The sequence below is a fragment of the Hipposideros armiger genome, unplaced genomic scaffold (genome assembly GCF_001890085.2).
Source record: "Hipposideros armiger isolate ML-2016 unplaced genomic scaffold, ASM189008v1 scaffold_1150, whole genome shotgun sequence".
In the NCBI taxonomy this organism is placed as follows: Eukaryota; Metazoa; Chordata; class Mammalia; order Chiroptera; family Hipposideridae; genus Hipposideros; species Hipposideros armiger.
The window spans coordinates 71871-95185 of record NW_017732500.1 but is presented as its reverse complement, the minus strand read 5'-3'; the positions used below and the strand labels follow the sequence as shown (position 1 = coordinate 95185).

At 32.8% G+C, this 23315-nt stretch overlaps 1 protein-coding gene across 1 annotated transcript in view; it reads right to left on the bottom strand.

The window, feature by feature from the left end:
* LOC109376551 (low-density lipoprotein receptor-related protein 1B-like) overlaps positions 1–23315 on the bottom strand; it is a gene marked incomplete at its 5' end in the record, with an annotated part of 229966 nt that overhangs the window by 141078 nt on the left and 65573 nt on the right. The window contains 5 exons of the mRNA XM_019632528.1: positions 5724–5856; positions 6193–6299; positions 8143–8272; positions 11606–11712; positions 17296–17412. Coding sequence (XP_019488073.1) covers positions 5724–5856; positions 6193–6299; positions 8143–8272; positions 11606–11712; positions 17296–17412 — 594 coding nt within the window. The remainder of the gene's footprint in view (positions 1–5723; positions 5857–6192; positions 6300–8142; positions 8273–11605; positions 11713–17295; positions 17413–23315) is intronic.

Below are 23315 nucleotides of genomic sequence, written 5' to 3'. Positions count from 1 at the left end.
AAGAAACTTGATGGAAATTTAGAATTAATATAAATAAGATTGCTGTAAAAAAATTACATTATCTATGTAAAGCTCATACATAAGATAAGAAGCATGGTTTCTACAATGGCTAGATGATGATTGAAGGTATTGACATATCTTAAAAGGATATGTTCATTAAAACATGGGGATGGAGAGTGATAGTGCTCATGCTTTCAAGCCTAGAAAATACCTAGGAAAAGCAGTGCTCATCTTGTGAATGCTCTTTAGAGGGAATAATGAACCTAGATTTGTGAGGGTCAAATAACTCTTGTTTTGAATTTTGACTTGCACACAAATCTCTAATAATTCACTTCCAGTAGCAAAGATCTAACTTAGGGAATGACAGAATCAGATTTGGATTTTAGAATGATTAACAGTAGCTATAGTGTGGAAACCAAGATACGAAGAGTAAAGACAATATTGGAGAAAAAAAAAAAAAGACCAATTTGTATGGTGGTTGCAGCAATCCAGAAAATAATTGATGGTAATATGACTTAGAGTAGCTATATTTGAGAGCTCTTCAGGACATAGAATCCTTAGGATCTGATAGCTAAATAGATAAGTGTGGCAACGGAGAGCAGAGTCAAACAATACTCAATTTTTTGTTTATTTGGACAATTTGATGAATGTTGGTGTTGTTCAATACATAAAGAAACACAGCAGGGGGAGTAGAATTAACCGAAATAATGGCAATTCGCTTAAGGTACTGCCAAGACAACCATGTGGTGATATTTAGCAGATTAGTGGATAAATATGTCTGAAATATGGGATAAGTTTCTAAGCTGTAAATGTAGATTTGGAAATGATCAAATGTTGTTATTATTTGAAGTTTAGAAGAGAACACAGAGATAATCAGTATTTAAATAAAGGATGCATAAAGAGGAGTTCATAAGAGTAGAAGTAGCCAGAGCAGTTGGAGAAACACCTGAAAAGTGTTCTAACTAGAAGGCCATGGTAGGCTCTTTATAATAATGCTAACAGGGTAGTTTTAGTGAAGTGGTGGTGGATATAGGAAATAATTGTTGTTTGTTATTGTCAGGTAAAGAAGTAGTAGTGAGCACAGTAATATCTTTCCAGATGTTTGGCCTTAAAGGAAGAAAAGAAGGAGAAAATTTGGGTGGGTAAGAGCGTAGTTACTTGTATGAAGGAAAACAAGTATCTGAACACATTTAAATGCTTCTGAAAATAATTCGATGCACAAAGTAAGGTTGAGGATATGGGAGAAAACAGGTAATTGATATAATGAGTTCCTTGAGAATTCAGAAATTGTGAAGAATTTGAGATCTAAAGCAAAATAAAAAGATTATCCTTAAAATAAAGGTGAGACATGTCTTCCATTTCAGTAAGAAGGTAGGAGGAATGGCTAGGCACAGCTCTAGGTATCTTTGTTAATTTGGTTGCCAGATTTTGAAAAAAGGTCATGATTTATTATTGCTGTGAAATAGAAGATAAGAAAGAAAGCAAACTCATTAAAAATCTGATATGGTTAAAGGGAGGTGATTAAAGAAACACAGGTAGATTGCTTAGAATCTTGAGTGATAATCAAAGCTGAGACTAATAAATTAGTGTTATCAGTCAGAACAGTTGTAAGATTTTCTGCAAAAATGCTTAACAGAACTGGCACATCTTACACAGGCATTTCTGAAGACTAACAGACTCTCAGGTACAGATACAGGAAGGTCTTTGTTGAGAACATAAGGGTGAACTGAATATCACCATGTGAGACTTCTAACAGTAGAATATCTGGCATCGGGGTGCCCCTTTCTTTCAAACATCTACAATGTTCATCTCCAAAATGCCCTAATTCTAAAAATAATATCAATTACCAGAACCCACACAATAAAATATATTACTACTTAACAATTTTCTGTCTGAAAACAATAACAAAGATAAAATGTGCAGTCTTCAGTTCTAAAGAACCTTAAGATATGAATGTTGGCTTAATTCAATATCAAAATCAATAGACTATAAAGAAGACTTGTGTTCTTTTAGATTAAAGATTCTACTGTTTAAATCTCATTGCATGTTCCATTCTACAACAGATTACATACAAACAAAATTTTTGAACTCAACATCTTCTGATTATTTTAGAAAACTCTTATTTGTAGCACATCAGTATTGTTGACAGGAAAAAAAATGAGTTTACTAAAGTATCACATTAGATGACAGGTTTTTTTTCTCATGAGAGTTTGGATGTGCCACTATTTTATTAAGAAGAGACATAGAGACGAAATCATAATTGTAACAGAAAGGTAAAGGTTATATGATAACCTACTAAAGGCTTCCTATTGTACTATAAAGAATTTGTATTTCAAAAAAATGCACCATGGTGGCCACCATGACCTCCTGAATCTAACTTAAAATGCTTATTTTGAAATGGCATGAAGCAAGTATAAACAATAAAAAAGGTGTAATTTAAAAGAGATTGGCTGAACCAAAATCCCAGTTTCCTAGTCATTTTCTTGATCAGGTCTACAGGAGGTTTATTAGAATATAAAAACATATATTAATGAACAATAACCTATGTTTAAATATACATGAGCCCTTGGCATGTTCATAAAAATCTGGGCAAGTGCACCACTACAGAAAATAAGCATCTGGAATTCTCATCCTAATGTGGGTTGACAGAAGCTGTAATATATGATAATATTTTATAATTTCCATACATAATGTACACATTTTTAAGCTGATGATTACTAAAAAGAGCAATCTTTTCCACCAAAATTGCCATAAGGAGTAAAGTTTGGGACCTCAAGCCAAAAGGAACACAAAGTTGCCTGAGGCAACATGTTTCATCTTTAAAAATGTAAATACTGCTTTTAATTCCATAGTATTTGGGGTTTTAGTCTTTTTAAAGTAAACCAGTAAAACTGCTTCACTTGGAAAATGTTCCATGCTTATCTAGCCCCTAACACTCAGCCCTGGTTAGCTCATAGTTCTAGATTTGAGATGAATGGAAGTTAGAGTTAATGGAAGAGGTATTTATTCATGCATTCCATTTTCTTAATGCCTTGATATGCATTTATTTAATACCCAAACCACTTCCCAGACATAAATTAAATACTAGAAATATGAACTTGACCATGCCTTAAGGTACATCAGTGCAGGATCAAATACTTTAACCACCAAGATATTTCACTGGAATGTAATTAGTCAGCAGGAGAAAAAAAAACAACAAAGTAAAAGCACCAACAAAAACTCAAGAAAAGTTAGAGGTATGAGTAGAGAAGGAAGGGAAGCTTTGACACATTTCAAAATGATTGAATTAAAGACTCTCAACTCACAATTCAATAACTTTAAATATTTAATAGAATAATTTTAAATCTAAAAGACACTTTAGATTTCATATAGTATAATGTTTAGTTTTTTTTACTGTATTGTTTGATTCTTTTTTTTAACCTGGGTTCCTTTGTCCAAACAGTTCTTATGAAATCCAATTATTTAAAAAAATATAGATAAATCCTGACGAGACTGTCCCCCTCCCCAGACACACATACATACTCACTTTCTTGATATTCCTACAGCTCTTGAAGGCATTTCATTGTGGTTGGCTTTGATAATATGAAAAAATGAGCACAGAAAGGTTCGTGAAGATAAGAAAAGAAACTAGATCTCCTGATTCCCATTTCAGTAAATTCTCTGTGCTATTGCATAGTACAAATCCTATCAACACATTTATATATTTTTAAAAATATATTTGAAGATTCTTTAAAAGCCTTGAAAAACTTGTCATTATGCTTGATATTAAAACCAAGTATTATAGCATAAATCTTCAGTTACTGTGGTTCTAAAAAGCTAAACTGTCCCTCACCTCTGTGAGTTTGTAAATAAGGATTCCCTGTCTGAAATGTCGTTCCTTGTTCTGTTCGCATACCTAATCACTGGCATCAAGAAACTCACATTCCAACAGAGGAAACTTAGTCAAGTAATACAGAAGTCATTATAATACAACGAAGACTATGATACCACACATGCAATCAGAGAGTGGCTAGGGACATTGGAAAAAAACACGACAATTTGGTTGAAGTCAGTAGCAATCGAGATGAACTTAAAAGGATAGATAGCATTTTACTAGCGAAGGTATTGATCGAGGTGGTGGAAATAACAGAAGAATCAGGAAACATGTTGAAAGCATGTAGGGTGTTGCTAGAATATTTCCAGTTTGGCTAGGATATATGATACATAAAGAGCAGTAGTGAAATACAAGACTGTGGAGATAAAATGGCATCCATCTCATGTAAATCTGACTACCAGGGTGAGTTATTTGTATATAACCAGGAAGGAAGAACTTTGAGTCAAGATTGGCATAATCAGAGTTACACATAAATATAATAAGATGAATCTAGTAACAATGAGTAGAATGTATTGATGAAAGAAGCAAAGGGAGAAAGAAATACTGATGACAGTGACTGAAGTTGAGGGGGTGGAGCTTACTAGCTAGGAAATGGAAAAAGAGGAATAACTTAATTTTTTGTCTCAAAGTCTTTGTGCATTAGACTACATAAGATTGTTAGTGACAGACTATCCACAAAGTTTGCTGTCTCTAGAGTGACCAGTTATAGAAAGTGAATGTGACAAATTAACCAAAAGTAGAAATAGCTATTATGGAAGTTTAGCCTTTTCTGGCTTTCTATAATGTACCGCAGATTCCAAATGAGAACTAGGATTTTCTCTTCTGTATATAGCAATACTTTATCAGGTTTAGGAACAGAAATATTACCAAATTATAAAGATTTGATGTAATATTAGAGAAAGTAGAAAATATTTTTCCCTGAGTGACTAAATATTTACAGAAATACATATTTTAGATACATTTAAAACCATATACACCCTGAGTGCCTGTTCCAATGCCTTGCAACATATGCCAATATCTGGTATCATCTCTGTTGATATTCAAAATATTCAAAATATAAAGTCCATTGAGATACTTTTGCAAGCAGGTTAAATATTTTTTACTTAAATGATATATTTAACATTATGAAAACAATAAGAATTATGTAACTTCTGGTCATTATGAGTTTCACCACACAATTTCTTCGCTTTCATTTCATTAATTCTAAAGCAGTAACAATTACTGCTTTTAATGTGGTGACTTAAAACTAAAAAAATTGTTAACTGTCAGGAAATACTTTCACCTAGCTGGAAAATAATATACTACATAACCCACAGTTGTCTTCCAGACTGATAAAAAAATGTAGGTCATTTTCTCAACCATATGGCAAAAAGGAAATCTGGGACACAACCTATAACCTACATATGAACTAGCACATTAGTATGTGTAATATAGTATGCCATATGCTGTTTTTATTCACTCAGAATAAGGCAAGCGATGTAGAAGTGTACTCTAAAAACACTTTTGTCATTGGCTCTAGTGCCCACGTTCCCTGTGTTCTTCTAGTATCCCTATCCCTGACCTAGCAGCTAATCAAAAGTCACACTCATGGTGGGCACTCAATAGACACTTGCATTTTGGTTGCCGCTGGTGTATAAAGATTGACGTTCTACTCTGATGATCCAGATTTTGCTTATTTAGAAAAAGAATAAATAGAAGCAGTTAATGATCCTCTCCTCTGCCTCTAACATACCACATATTCTCTACAGCACCTTAACTGCCATTCTCTTATTTACGGCGCGTGCGCGCGCGCACACACACACACACACACACACACACACACACACACACACACACGCAGATACCTTACCTCTGTCACAGTTCTCTTCATCACTGCCATCCACACAATCATGAATTCCATCACACAGCCATCTAATTGGGATACAGTGGGCTCTATTTTTGCATTGGAATTGATCTTCCTTACATTCAGTCACACAGTCCATCTGTGCAAATACAAAAGGCACTGCAGTTTTTATTAATGATAACGATACAATCACAGGCAAAATAAACATGCAGCTGACAATACTGGAGATTTATGATACTGTGGGCTTTCTTTTATTTTGAATTAATGACTACAACCTCTACAAATGACAATGGGGTTTAGTATACAGACAGCATGAAGTTTCACGTGCTTGTGGAAATTACTGTATTTAATGTACTTGTCCTAAGATTTTAGACAGCGCTGAGAATCCAGATTCTGTCTCTTTATTTTTATTATGTTTGCTTTCCCAAATCGAATTCATGTAATTCAGAGACTTTAACCAAATTATAGATCTTACCTCATCGGAACCGTCAGCACAATCATATTCTCCATTACATTTCAAAGATGCTGAAATACATCCTCCGCTGGTACATATATATTCACTTGATGAACAAGTAGGAGATGCTGAATGTAATTATAAGTGGAGATTTAGATTCAGTGAAAAGCATGACTGGTTTGATAAAAACATATATAAGCATATCAAATGTTATGGATAGTAATGAAGATAGTTTATATCATTTCAACTATATTCAACATTTGATAGTAAATATTTGTTTAAAATGTGCTTTATATTATTGTTGCATTGCATTAAATATGCCGCAATGATACAATAGCCTGTTCAGTAAGAATTAAACTCACTCATCTAAAGAAAAAAGGAAAATGAAAACCTCCTTATCCTCCTTCTCTTTGAGTTTGAAGAGTTAAATACATTTTTCATAATTTTAGATTAAATTATTTAAAAGATAATAGCCTTATATTATTTTCAAAAGTGTAATAGGATTTATCCATACTGGGGAATGTTAATTCATATATGCATTATATAAATCTAAAAGTGGGAATCTTGGCAGGGTCTCCTAGACACTGTGATATCTACTTGGTTATGTTGACATAAATATCATATCTGTATCAGTTTCAAGAGGGATATTTGTTTTGGTGTTTTCAATATGAATATATTGGGTTGTCAGAAAAGTCATGATGCATTTTGCAACAAAAAATATACAAAAAATAAGTCATGACTCTTCCGACAACCCAATACGTATAATTAAGAGTCAAATTGTAATAGATAAGCATGATATCGGGGGTGAGAGGGCAGTGGATAGGGGGAGGGGGATTGTTACTTTGTGAGGGATGAAAAAGATAATGATTGCATTGTTCTGTACACCTGAAACTAACAATAAAAGAATCTACAGAATTTGAAATATTCCTTTATGATATAGAAAATAAAAATAACAAGTAGATAAATAAGATCTTCCCAGTGCCCAATCTAATTAACAGCTATACGAATTATCAGGTTTGAGTTTGTCAGGCTTCCATTCAAACCTCTGGGGTTCTTGGCCTTATATTAGGCCATTAGTTAGCCAAATCTGCTCGATGACTTTGTGGTCTGACTTGCTCATCCCAGGGATGTTAAAAAGATTTTTCCTTTTGTTTTAATTTCTGTAAATTGACAATGTTTGCCTAGGGATTTGCAGTATTAAGGAGTCTGAAAATCCGTCTGGATTAAGTAAGAGGAAAGATCTGATCAATTAGCTGTATGGGAATGAGCATGGTACTGGAGCATGTTAATGTGTGTGCCTTGAATCTGCTATTTTGACCGAGTCTCTCAAAATAATGCTTTCATGGTTATACACAAATTATAGTATAATTTCCCTAGTGATTTCTTTCTATGAGGTAATGTTTTTAAAATATCTAAGGATAAAAATTAAGTTTTAATAAGCATATTTACAGGCCATATTTAAGAAATAGAAATGCATAGATTGGGTGTTTTTTTCCTGTACTCTGGTTTTGCTTTCTAATTTTATTTTGATTTTGGACCAAGATGTAAGTAAAAATAATACACTTCTGCTTTTTCTTAGTTGGTATCATGTTGAAATTACTACATTCTGTTTCATAATTTTAATTTCCCTAATTGAAAATCCTTACTTTTGTCATAGTTACAGTTTCATCATATTTCATTTTGATGTCTTGAATAAATAACCCCAAATGTTATGGAAAGGTATAGAAACCAGAAAATCAAATTTAGGAAGACTGCTTGGATCTTGAACACAATAACAATCTTATCTACTGAAACACTTTCAAAACATATGAAGGGCACACCAATTAATCTATGTACAGATATTTTAGATTATTTCTAAAAAACAGAAATCTGTGCATGCATGTGCCACCATTTTCTGAATATCATTATTCACACCTATATTCTATCAAGTTGAAATATCAACTAAATTTAATATCACCTCAATTATTTTACCTGGTTCACAGTTTTTCTCATCTTCTCCATATTTACAGTCTTCATGACCATCACATTTCCATTTTGCCGATATACACTGACCATTGGAACACCTGAACTGATCTTTAGAACAACTTGCTTCACAATTTCTCTATAAGAAACAACACATATATAGTTAAAAATACATTGTTAGACAAATGTAACTCAAGTGGCAACTAGAAACCTCATGCATAGAAACTTGGAAGGATAGAAACAATGTCTACAACATATATGAAGCTCAAATGATCATATGTAAGCACAGTGCTATATAACATAATTATAACAATTTTCCACTTTCATTTTTTTCTGTTAGTCATAATGAAACATAGAAACAAAAAAAGAACGTAAGTCCCATGGCTTCATCATGCAAATTAAATTGCTCTGAGTGTATTCATTTTCAAAAGACAGTTATGGGTAATGCCATTTTAATAACTGCAGGACAGAATGAAGATATGTAGGGGAAAAGAAGTTAAAAAATTATTTCTAAGAAAGTACATCCAGTTCATTAGCAATCGGGTCAGAGGATGGAATGTGAAACAAACAAGAACCCTAAAGCAGATCTCCTTTGCATTGGCAAAACTTCTCTAGCGTTCATTCCTTCCTCTTCTTCCCATGTCTTTCCCTCGGTACCTGTCCTTTTACAGCTTGGTTTGCTGGTCATAATCCTTCTCTCTTCCAACATCTGTTCCTAAATGGCTGTGAAATGAACTGTCACAACTGTCATTGCTGCTAGCTCATGTATAGATTTTATTTGGAAGTCAAACAAGATAGTAGGTATACCTTTGGGGATCTTTCAGCTTTTTATCTGAGATCAATGAAATAGATCCAGTAGACAACTATCTCCCGTGGGGTCTGACCATTCTGGTTGAAATGTGATGGTCCAGTGAAATGTTTTGCTGGGGTGATATTCTTCTGTTAAGGAATTTCTATTGCCAGAATGTACTTGTTTGTTCTTTCCACAAAAGGTACAACATTTTCATAGCTTGTGAAACTCCCAGTGAATGAAACATCTTTAACTATGACTCCCTACTTCTTCCCAGTTTCACCCCCATGTAAGAAAGGAGAGTTTAGTTTCTAAATTCCTGTAATTTTCTCATTGTTGATGGCAGTTGAATTAGACCGTCTGCTGTATAAATGATTTTCTTCTTTCCTGCCTTTCCTAAATATTGAGGGTTTACTGTTTACCAGGTAGTTACTTAATTAAGAATACAAGGAAAACTAAGATTTACTCCCTGTATTTGATAAACTCATAGATTAATAGGAAAGATCAGCACCTAAACCAACAACTGCAATAAAATTAACTGTCAAAATAAATGGATACAGTTTTAAAGATATACACTCTTACAGTTTTTAGGAAAGGCTTTACAGAAAAAGTTTAAATATAAATGGAGCTACCAAAGAAAAGGCTTTTAATGTAGAAGATAATTAGAAATATGCTGTATCTGTGGGGTAAACTATGTAACAGTGAGTGGTATAAGATACATTGGAGAAATGAACCATGTGTTGATCATGAGAAAGGGATTTTATGTATAGATACATATATATATATGTATATATATATGTATATATATATATATATATATATATATATATATATATATATATATATATAATTTTACTACCTACTCTCCAAGCTCAGTATTGTGCCTGGGGCACAGTAAGAATTCAATAAAAACTGCTGAGTGAATAAGTGAATGAATGAATGAAATAGCAAATGTAGAAAATAAGAAATATACATGCAAGGTGAAATCATAAACATTAAAAAATATATTCCGGGCCAGCCAGGTGGCTCAGTTGGTTAAGAGCTCGCTCAAGAGTGAGAGCTCTGAGCAACAGTGGTTTGAGTCCTGGCCCCTGCTGAGCTGCCAACAGGTGGCAGGATGGCTCAGCTAAAAAAAAATTAAAAAAAATAAAAAATAAAAAATATATTCCCTCCTCTTGATGTTTCGCAGATTAAACAGGGTGGGTAGAAAATGCTTTTTAAAGAAAACAAAACATTTTCATGGTATGAATGAGTTTATGTAAACTGTGTTTTCCTGACTAGGGAATGTTTAATATAATTTTTGAATAAATGATCCAAAGCAAATATGTACTGGGCAATGTAAGAATTTAAGTCCCATGTGGATTTTTTTTTTTTAATTTTGTTTTAAGTTACTTTGTGAATAGCCCAGAGACATTTGAAACTTCAAGGTTTAGGTCTTCCGGCCTTTAAGTGAGTCGTTACATGCATTTTTTCTAAAATCCAGGTGCCTGAATGTGATGAAGGGAATTTTTCAAGATAGTGAGGGAATGGAAAATTGTCTGATCCTGATAAAAATGCACGAAGACTGGGGGGGGGGAAACTAGTTTGTGTGGGTTCTACAAACAGTAAAGAACTTCAGTATCTCTCAAAGAGGCAGTAAATCAGTGGATATTTCAGGAAGTTAGACCTGAAATACAGAAACCTCTAGAGCAGCAGAGAAGATTGTCCCTGGCCCAGCTTACAGTTGGTTGAAGGTCCTTCATGAGGGGTAAGCACATATGCGAGTCAACCGCAATAGCAGAACTGAAGGGATCATTGTTCCCCCGAAGGAACCATGGTGGCCACTGAGGACCGAAGGCCTCATTTTTCCTTCATCTCTGACTGGATTTGATTGCACAAGTGCTGTGTTCCTCATATTCACATGGAAAGTCATTAACAGAGAAAATCAGGAAAAGTGACATTGTTGAACTTCTCCCTGATATTGGAAGTGAGGACTTGGGGTCATTTTAGATTAGACTGAGGAAAAAACATCACCACGTCATGTATTATGTTTAAAGCATCATGGAGTAATTAATAACTGAAACACCAATACACAGATTCATAAATAATGAATTGTGTGAAGTATTATAAATGTTAGCACAATCTAAGTTTAGAGAATTATCCAGAGAAATTCTAAACTGTTTCCACTTAATCTGTGTTTACTCAGGCCTTATTATAAATGGATTGTGATTCATCATCTAAACACAGCTGAACCTGTGGTTTCATGAAAATTGATGATCCACATCGATGTCTCTGAGACTATATCTATTGAAGAAAGAGACTGGGGACAAGAAACTGTTTAAAATGCTTAAAAAATTATTAGTCCTGACTATAAATACTGCAGAAAATTTATGAACAAATTCACAGATGCAAGGGCATCAGCTATAGGGAATAAGGTTTCCAAACATCGTATTCCCAACCCAACCATTCACCACTTGAGGTAAAACAGACTATAAAATTAACTGTCAATAGCATCACAAGAGCTATTCCCTGTGCTCGGTGTGTGCAGCACAGAGCATAGATAGAATACTTATCTCAGTGTGTCAGGAACGAAGTGAATTTCAGAGCTGTCCTTGTCACACTCATTCAATCGAACAACAATAATTATAAATGTGATTCTAAAGGACTGCTTTCTTTTTAGTTGGATGTCTCAAACTTGCCTACCTCATCAGAGCCATCTGCACAGTCAAAATCTCCATCACACCAAAACCTTGAAGAAACGCAGTCCCCATTGGCACAAAGAAAATCTTTCAGTGTACAGGTCTGTGGCTCTGTGGGCAGAAAAACAGCACAGGGTTTTTCTATTATATGCGACTGCGTTTTGAAATTTATATAACATACAACATTAAGAAAATGTGGTTAGCCAAGCAAAACCAAAAAATTGTTTTGAAAAAATGTTTCATGAAGCATCTATGGTACATAATATAATGATTTTTCAAATTTGTTTTTAAAGTCATGAATACAAAGTGGCATTACAGAAACAAATTGAAAAAAAGACAGAAGATAAATAGCCCACTGTTTAATAAAAATACAGTAGCAAAGTGAAATAAAAGACATAAACACATATTGTGGTATAACAATAATATTTTCCAGTTGTTGCAATTCAAAGTCATTTTATGTATTTAAGTAAGGCAGTCTGTGATTCTCATGGGACTGTTTGTTAATGGAGGAGTGAGTCCAGCCTTTGGTTTTTGACTTTTTTGTTATATATTATAATGACTTTCTAATTCTTCAATTTTGTCCCCAGAAATTCAAGATTTCATAGAATAAGAAGGACACCTCAGGATATTATTGGACATGCCTGGGTGAATACGGGTTGAAGAGACAGAAGGAGGCTCTTTTTTAGAAAACTGCCTACTTGTTTATGCCATTGTTTGCTTATGCCTATATAATTTATCTGTCATTTTAGACAATCTGCCACTTGTTGATTTAATTATGCCACACCATATTCCACATAGGACATAAGCCAAACAACATGGCTTGCTATTTGGCTTAAGTCCCAAGTGGAAAATATTTCATCTGGACAATAACATAGAATTTCAGAAATTTGCTCCTGCAAGTGATCTCTATGACTGCTGGAGGTCATCTCTTGTTTAGTTTTGGTTCTCTAAGCAGAAGCGATATTTGGCATGACGAAACACATCTTCTCTCCTCATTAACTGTATTTGCATCTGTCTCACACACAGTAATATTCTTTCTCAGGGGAAGAAGGAATAGGTAACAAAAATTAAATTTAAGGAACACCCATATGGAGCCTAATTTTCTACATAAAGATTGTGCATATCTTTGTGAAGAGCCTGCATTTGAATATCACTCTCTACAACCAGTTGGTTTCTAGCTACAGGATAACATATTGAATGTACGGTATCATAAAGGCCCCTACCTTTCTATATAAAGATCCCTGCTGCGAACACTGGGGGAACCGTGGAAAGTGTAATATGTATCAGAACATTTTGTTCTGCTCTGGGACTGACTTTATTTTAAAATGTAAACTTCAGGCTATACAAAAAGACAAAATGCTATTTATTAGGATGAAAAAAATGTCATTAACTGGAGAACCCCCTTTATGTCTCAATACTTCTTTGTTTGTGAGAATGACAATAACAACTTTTTTTTGCTTTATGTATACATATACTATGTCTTAATCTTAAGAAACAACTTTATCAATATTACTAATTATAACAATAACAATTACTACCAGCTACTGATTGCTTATTTGTTGTTAGGCCCTAGTTGAAGTTAATACTAAGTAATTCAATTGACTCATCTATACTAACTACTCTATAAAGTAGATGTTATTATTGGGGCCTTTTTCAGATGAGTAAATTGAGGCACAGAGAGAATAAGGAACTTACTCTAAATCACCCAGCAAGCATTAAAACTGGTATTGAATTTGAACATAGATGACCTGGTACCAGAGCCTAAACTTCTTACTACTAAGCCATGTTACTGCTTCCCATATTACTGAGGAAGTAATAAGTTCTCACAGATCAGAGAGATTAACATTAAATCCCTGAGAAGTCAAGACACTTGTCCAAGGCACATGGCTAGCAATGTCTATTTCACTTAATAATAAGAGAATAATAATAAGAGAATCACTTTTCTTTTGTCCCTCCCTATGAAAGCCATTTTGTCCACCTTCATATGGACTAGTCACTTCCTTGATTCTACAGAAGTCAAAAACATAGTTTCAGAATTAAAAAGAGCTTTGGAAGCTATCTTGCACAAAATCCAAAAAACAGTTCAGAAAATAAATGTGACTTTCAAAGCCATACTGTTTGTGGCATAGCAGAAAGGTTTACAGACTCCAATTACTCTAATGAGTATATTATTATAAACCCTTAGTGATAAGTTCAAAAGTTATATGAATGTGGGTGTAAGCATCTGAGGAGAATTTTTAGAATACAATTACTATAACTGACAGGCTATACAAATAATCTGATATAAATTCAGTGTGAAAGTATTAGAAATTCAAAGAAAGCAGACACAGCTTTTCCCGCTACATAAACCTTAAACTAGTTGATCAAATTATTTGGTACTTTTAAACTATTGGATTGTTAGTTCTTAATAATGCAAAGATGTGAAGAAACATTTTTGCACATCAATTACTTGGAAGAGATACATGCCATATATATTATATTCATTGCTGAAAAAGATCATATAGATGTTGAGATTTCTCAAATATTTCCAAACGTTTGATCTAGATTACAAAATAACTCCAACAATAATGACATTTTCTTGTTTTTAAGAGCAGAAATCATTGCTAAAGCAAAGCATTCCTGATGAACATTTAATAAGGGAAATGATCAGCAGATGATAATGAAGTAACAGTGGATTAATTATCCCATGTAAATGTAAAAAAGTACAAAGCATATTAAATTTAAAACATAGCTGGCAGTTAATTGCTCCACTACTATTTAAACTATTCCCATATCTGTGCCTGGAGTGTTTCCAACACAATTTAAAAAGTAAATTCATTAGATCAGATTCATAAACAAAGAAGTCCAGACGTGATTTTAAAAATACACTGTTAATATTATAAATAAGAGTGAGGCAGTGTGCTAGGCTCTGGGGCATAGCCCTACTCCCTTGACCATCTCCAGATACTTAAATAGGAGCTCAAGATAAATGTGATAAAGAAATAAATGAGGCTATGGTGATGAAATACACTTATGTAAAAAAGAAATGTTGCTTTTGCTTTTTAACTGTAAGGCTGATTTACTATCTCTGTTACGTATGTTTCACTACTTAATATTAGGTAACAATAACACCAAATGTGAAACAAAATGCATACCATTTACTAATGATGTTTACAAAATATAATAATGATATGCCAGTGCCATTTTGGGTATAGTGTTGTAATCTCTCTATACATTATACTTATATTCATAATTATGTGATATTATATATAGTTGTAATTACAATATGTATATTGTAATTCTACAGGTAGATTTATAAGTTTCATTGTACTTATATACATATAATTATAATAGTTTCAGTAGATAGAAAAAATTGAAAATATCTTGATAACATTTTAATACAGTAACAGTATTTTTTCTAAGACTGATGTCTACATGACTAATCTCTTGGTGCTCCCTACTGATATATTGTACTCTTTTCCATTCTCCACAGACTTAGCTTTTGTCTACGTAGAACTGCTGGCATTTTCAATGTTCAAACCTTCTCATTTCTCCTGGACTATTCAAGGTGGTATCTTCAAACACCACTTTTTATCTTGATCCCTTGACCCTCTTACATATTCTCACAGGTTTCCCATGTTCCCAACTCTGATACTTGTTCTGTCTATGCTTTCTTTTCTTCCATGTCACTACTCTAACATGCTTCGTTCTTGGGCACTGTCATTTCTCCTCTGCAAATTCATGAATATTAATTATCTTAGGCCACAAGTTCAAAGTGAATAGGACCTAAAAAGAGCCACACAGAATTGAGTACTTTACAGCAAAGCTTGATATTACAACCACTTCGCTTGCTTTTTCTTAAGGGCTCTGTAGGATTTATCACAAAGTTTCCGCGGTGACATTTGAGAGGTAGTGTTCCTTCTGGCTTTCTTGCATCGAAGGCTGGCTTTTAGATGTTAGCAAAACGATACTCAGCCACTTAGGAAGCCTCAGCGGACCCAGAAGCAGGCTATCTTGATCCTTCATTTTCTCCTTTTCTTATTATAGCAGTAACCTAACTTCTCATACAATTTCAATTAACACTTTAATAGACTGTTTTCCAAGATGTAAGTCTCCAGTGTTGCCCTCCTATCTACCCTCTCTTGCTCTCAATATCCTTCAGTCAAAGGGCATTTCCTCTCAGGTATCTTATGGATAATTAGCACTAAATGTACCCAAAATTAACCTAAGTAGTTATCTGTATATTTAAGCTCTGAAATACAAATCAATTAAATAGAAAGTATATGCACAATTTCTTCTTTTTTGTATTTACTCTTCTTTTCCTACCACCCTTACCCCACTAGGCTTTTATTTCACTGGACAGAATCTGAGAACTTGCTATTTAACATTTTAAAAATTACTGATTAATGGAATCTAGAACTCTTTAATGACTCTGTGTGATGTCCTTTCCTATTCTAAAGAGTATGATCAGTGGGAGATATCTATGTGAAGAGAGAATAATAAAGATTTCTATATTCAGAGTATTCCATAATCATAATGATCCAGATATTTCATACTTAATATACCAGATTCTCAAACACTAGTCCGATTAAGTTTTGAAAGTTATTCAAAACATTAGTTGATATTTTGCAAACTGAGTATCCAACTGGTTTATTTTGGTGGTGACTCTACTACTTGTATGCTTTTATATATTATATTATTATGCTTTAATATAAGAATTTCTATTTCATCTCCTATTTCTTATGAAATTAAGGTTCTTAGTCCATTTAATAAAAGCAGACATTACTGTTATCATCAAATCCCTTTTAGTAGTAGAATATAAATACAGTAATACCCTGGTTTGTGAGCATAATTCAGTTCAGAAATAAACTACTCGTATTGCAAGACATCGCTCCTTTACCACGTTAAAATGTATTAGAAATGTTTGCTCGTCTTGAGGAACTCTCGCAAACCAAGTTACTCGCAATCAAAGGTTTTACTGTACTTAATAAATACAATTTGATTATCTTATTTTAAACATGATTATATTTATATCTTTGTTTAAACAGCAGTGTAAGAAAGTGACAAGAAATATATTCAGAAATCAGTGCTAGAATATAGAGATACCGTCACCATTTTACATACTCCCATACTTTTTAGAAAATAAATTTGTTGGATAATTTTTGTTTCTTAAATTTATGACATAAAAATGCAGGAGGCAGATAATGATAATAGTGTTATTATATTTTCAGAGGAAAGCATCCTGAAAAAATATGGTGTTCACCACTCCGGAGAGAATAAATGATATTTCACTGAAAGAAGCTCATGGGTGAATCTTCAGCATAAAAGTATTTGAGACTGAAATGGAATGAATACCATGCATTAAAGAATGATATGTTTTGTACTGTCTCCACATCATTCAGATCTTTGTATGAGCTTGCATCAAGGGCTTCCTCCATTGCATACTAATGGGTTGCATTAAACCTCATGATACTTTCATACCAATTCTGATAACTGTAAGAAAATAACTCCTGGGATGAGCATTTCAATAATTCTACCATTTGAGATTCAGGTCAATTTAGTCTGAATATTCTTGTCCAAATGTGAATATATGTATAAAAATGTGAGCTGCAGGGCGGATAGGTTCATATTCATACCTTTACTGAACTAAAAATTGCTATCCTGCCTATTGAATAGCCTGTCAGCTCTTAACATTCTTACGAAAGAGTTACTTACTACAGTTTTCTTCATCTGAATTATCGCTGCAGTCATTTTGGCTATCACACCGCCAGTGATCTGGAATACAGTTGTTGTTTTTACACTGGAATTCATGAGGTCCACACGTTTTTTTATCTGTAATAGAAAGAACCCGAGTTTGCACCATTGACTTCCATGAAAACATCCCTCATGATATCCTCATTGCCATGCCAAATCCGGGGCATATAACATTTCCTTAGACCTTAATTAAATTACTAACTGAGAAGCATTCCTAGAAAAACTGAAGGCAAATACTGAATAAATTTTACCTTTCTGTTTTGTTTTATGTTATTGGACATTCTTTCATCACAAGCTGATTACAAAGCAAGTGACTGGACCACCCACACAAAGTCAACACAAATCAATCAACAAAACAAAACAACAAGATTATCCAAAACTACCTTTCTCTTTAGGACGCTTTCTCCTTAAGCTACATTCTATTTCTGCTATAAAGCAGCAAAAATACATGGTTTTTAATGAAACTCTGATGTTGTCATCTTTCTTCCTCCCTAAGAAGCTCTACCTGTAGGCAGATGCTCTAAATTCATAAACTATTATAATGCATAATGTGGACAGACCTTGATAATTAATAAAGTGCCATCTCACTTAAACCTCTAAACAATATCACTGAGCACCAGGAGAAGTATTATCTATCTCTTCACTTTATAAATGAGAAAATGGAGATTCTTAGAAGCTTTGAAACTTGATGAATTTTCACTACCAGTAAGAGGCACAGACAGTATTTTTTTAAAAGTGTGCTTTTACTCCTGATTTAGTGCTCTTTACAACAAATCTGATTGTCCATATAAGCCAAAATCAGAATGCATGCAATAATAATTTATTTAAGGTTTAGGGCATATATGTTTAAATTTCTCTGAGTAGTATCTAATTATATATAGTCTAAAGCAGTGTTTCTGAAGCTTTAATGTGCATACTTATAAATCACTTGGGAATTTTGCTACAATGGAGATTGCAATCAAGTAAATCTGGACTTCTAACAATTCTAGTGATAACATTGTCCGTGGTCCATAAAACACACTGAGTAATAAGAGTATGAAACATCAAGATGGTATAAATTTAATAACATAAAAATAATAAAACTATACATGTCAATATACAATTTAGGACATGTTTATTTCCCTTTCATATTTCCCTTAGATTGACTCCTTATTCTCAGCCATTTTAGAGATGAACAGTGAAGTGTTTAACAATTCAGACTAGTAAAATAAATCAATTAGAAGAGAAAATAGTTTCTTTGGTGGTGGTTGCTACACATAAACATGCATCTTATAAAATTCAGATTCAAATAGGATTATAAAAGCAAAAGTGGTTTAGGTATAATTACAAAAATTAAATAATGAATGAGATCCCAACTCACCCCCTAGCTAAGCATTTTCATAAACATGATCACATTCAATCTTTATAATATCCCTAGGAAGTATTATTACGTACATTTGAATAAATGAGAAATGTAAATCTCAAAGAGTTTATTTCTCCATATTACAAAGATATTAAATGGCAAAGGAGGAATTTATATCTAGATCTCACTCCAGAAACATTTTATATTTCTGTAGACATTCTCATGATAGACTTGAAATGCACTTTTCTACCAAATAGGTAGGTAGATGGATGGATGGATGGATGGATGGATGGATAGATAGATAGATAGATAGATAGATAGATAGATAGGTAGATAGATAACCCGATTTCCCTCCACTCCCCTTCCTTCTATACTTCCTGCCTACCTGCCTGCCTGCTAATGATTAACCAGAACCAAACGCGTGTCAATATGTTGAGTGCTGTTTTGTAATATATTCATTTTGCCTGTGTTATACCTAACTTTTGATTTTAAGATTGGCTTGAACTCTGCAGAAGTTCTAATATAGCATTGGGCAAATCTCAGACATTCAAGAAATGTGTTAGAATGGTTGGAATTTAAATAGTGATCATTAAAAATATGAAGTTTGGTACTAAACTATTTATACGGTTATTTCATTTTAACAATTAAAACAAACTCCTCTGAAATTACTAATCTATGTATAACATTAGTTTTCTGTATTCCTTGTATTACTTTTAAATATTGTTTTAAAATTTTAGAATATAAAAATGTAAGAAAAATCTGACTGGATCAGACAAATAGATCATGGGACCTAGTATCGCAACACTAGCCCCAAGCAATTCTCCATGACTACAAAAGGCTAACAACAGGTACTGAGTATCAATGAAATCAGTGCTTTTGAATTTTTTCCCCTTGAATCCTATTTGTATTTTTTCTGTGTTTAAACATTTGTAACATATTTTGTGTTTGAAAGAAATCTGCACTTATCTCTTAACAAGAACAGGCTACAGTTCATTCCTAAGATGTTCATTTGGGGCATTCAGAAACATAACACAGAAAGATAAAATTGCATTATGTAAAGTTATTCAGATTTTATGTTTCCATATTTTAAATTTTTAAAATAACATTACTTATTAAAATTATTTATTAAAATTACAAATACAAACTATACAAACTATTATATATAGACTTGTTCTGTATTTAAAATCTCCCTTGAAGAGATATAAATAAATATATATATAAAATATATATAATATTTTAATAGAAAAAATGAGCAGGGTCTAAAACAGTAGCTTTCAAATTGGCTATACATTAAAATCACCTGGGAACTTAAAAAAATAAAAACCCTTGCACAGTCTACATCCCACATTAATAAAATATGACTCTCTGGGGTGGAGTCCAGACATCAGTGTTATTATTTAAGCTAGCCTGGTGATTCTAATGAACAGCCAAGATTGAAAATCATTGGCCTAAAAAATGAAGTACAGAACAGAACATATATAATTCTACATTATAATGCTCTGGAGTAATTAATATAAAATGCTCATAATATGTAGAATTTTCTATTAATTTGTATTGTTGCATAACATTGGAAATGCATTATTTCTTTTTTTGTTATTATAAATATGGAGAAAACAAATTTAGTACAGTCATGCATGATTTTGCTATTGTGCAAACATCATACATAGAATGTGCTTACAAAAACCTAGGTGGACTAGCCTACTACACACCTAGGCTATATGGTATGGCATGTAGTTCCTATGCTGCAGCCTATATAGCACATAACTGTACAAAACTATACAAGGCAAAAAGAAAGTGATGCAATTAAGAGATGTGGAAACATAAGATATATGAGGCTGCTGCCATTGTAACGTGGTTTACTGTTTTACAGCAAACTTTACTTTTTTTTAATAAGTAGAAAGAGTACACTCTAAAATAATGATAAAAAGTATAATATAATAAGTACATAAACCAGTACTATAGTTTTTTATTATCATTATCAAATATTACATACTGTACATAATTGTATGTGCTACACACTTATATGACTGGCAACACAGTACATTTATTTAAACCAGCATTGCCACAAACACATGAGTAATATGTTGCACTGTGACATTATGATGCCTATGATGTCATAGGTAATAGGAATTTTTCAGCTCCATTATAAATATGTGACTACCATTGTATAAGTGGTCTGTCCTTGACCATGTGGCACACAACTGTATTTGAAAACTAGTTTTCTTTGTGTATTGCTTTCACATGAACTTTAGATACTAGTATACATTTGAGCATCCCAAAAAGGTGGAATCAGGGACCATCAGAGTAAAATTGTATTGACTATAACTGTAATTGGTGCTTGTATATATACGAATGGGATATTTCTGAAAAGAAATAAAAGAATCTGGTGACAGTGATGCTTTTGGGAGCAAGAACTGGGGAACTGGACTGGGAGATAGAGGTAGAAGAGAGATTTAAGATTCTCTTCATACCAAAAGGAATGCAAAGGAATCTACAAATTCCTGGAAGTAATATATGAATGTCAGAAGACCATGGGTTCACCGTCATTATATATGTTTAACTGTATTTCTATATAGTAGCAATAACCAGAAATGAAACTTAAGAGAAAAAAATCCAAAACTTTTACAATGGTATCAAGAAAATGGAAAATAACCAGGAATTAAACTCGTGAAATCTCCGTAAGATCTTCTTACTGAAAATTATAAAACATTGACGGGGGGAATTAATAATGCCGAAGAAAATGCAGTGATATATCCTGTTCATAGATTAGAAAACTCAGAATTGTTAACATTTTCTCTAAATTAAAATATAGAATGCAAACCCTATCAAAAATTGCAGCAAGTTATTTTTGAAGAAATAGGTTATTCTAGAATTATATTGAAATAAGGATCTAGAATAATTGACCAATACTGAAAAAGAACAAAGTGGAAGAATTTACAATACCTGATGTCAATAGTTACTATAATGCTACACACTAATCACAAGAGTGTAGTATTAAACAAAATGGAGACAGAAATATACATATAGTCAAAGGATTTTCAATAAACGCCCCAACTTAGTTTAATGGGAAAAGTAAAAGTCCTTTTAAGCAAATATTACTAAAGCAAGTGGCTATCCATATGAAAAAGAGAAATCTCAACCCATCATACTCTATACACAAAAATTAATCTAAGATGATCATAAACATAATATAAAGCTTCTAAATTATGAAAAAAATCCATGATCTTGGAGTAGGCCTACACAGAAAAAATAAAAAATAAAAGAAAAATTGGTAAATTGGACTTCAACAAAATTAAAATTTTTATGCTTTTAAAAAATATCATTAAGAAAATGAATACACAATCAATATTTAAAAAATATTTTCACCATGCATATCTGGGAAAGCACTCAGATCCAGAATATATAAAAGTTCCTACATACTTTACACATTAGGAAGCAAATACTTGAAAAGATAATACACAAAAGAAGATATTTCAGTGGTAAATAAAGGTTCTCAAAAACAGTAATCATCAAGGTAATACATTTCAAACCACAAAGAGATATCATTACATACCTAATAAAATTGCTCAAATCAAAAGGGCCACACTAAATTTTCATGAGAATATAGAGAACCTGGCACTTTCTATTCTGCTTCTTATAAAGATAGACATACATGTACTCTATGAGTTAGCAGTTTTACACCTAGGTTTTCATTCAAGAAAAATGAAAACAAATGTTCAGAAAATAATTTTTTACAAGAATGGCTGTAGAACCTTTTTGCATAAATCAACTTCTAAAATAATCCGCACTGGAATATATTTCTCCAGTTGAAAACTATTCAGTACCAACAAGTAATGAATTTTTAACAAACAACTTGGAAATATCTTAAAACTTTATGCACACAAAAAATTCACAAGCAAAAGAGTATGCACTATTTGAATCTAAGCATGTGACATCTAAATACAAGCAAAAATAATCTATGGCGATCAAAAATAGTTGTTGTGAAAGAAAGGTTAGGGGAATTGACTAAAAGGTAGGTGAAGAAATTTTCTGGGGGATAGAAATGTTCTGGATCTTGTTTTGGGTGTTTGTTACGTACTGTATAAATTGATAAAACTCGTCAAAGTGAACACTTAAGATATGGATATCTTGTTTTAATATTAATTAAAATGACTTTATAATTAGAATTGCAAGTGGTTTGGAAAATCCAAATAATTTTACCATGAAAAAGTATTATTCATTTAGTCCCTGAATGTGCAGGTATTTTCAGAACAGAATTCCCGGTTGAAAATCAACATTAGTTAGGCCTCAAAATTTAAATTCTCTAATCTAACTATAAGCAATAGCATGTAGATAGATAGGTAGATAGATAGATAGGTAGAAAGAAATCCAGAGATTTCTTTATTTATATGGATATCTATCTATCTATATATATAGATAGATAGATAGATAGATAGATACTCATATATAATATCTATCTATCTAGCTAGCTAGCTAGCTAGCTAGCTAGCTATCATCTATCTAGAGATTTCTTTATTTGTCATTTGAAGCTAGAACCCATTCATTCCATCCTAGACATGTGGAGTCTCAGTTTCCTCATGTGAAATTATCTTTATTTCAGGGGTGATTATTAAGTGGTATTGAGAGTATTGGAATCCCC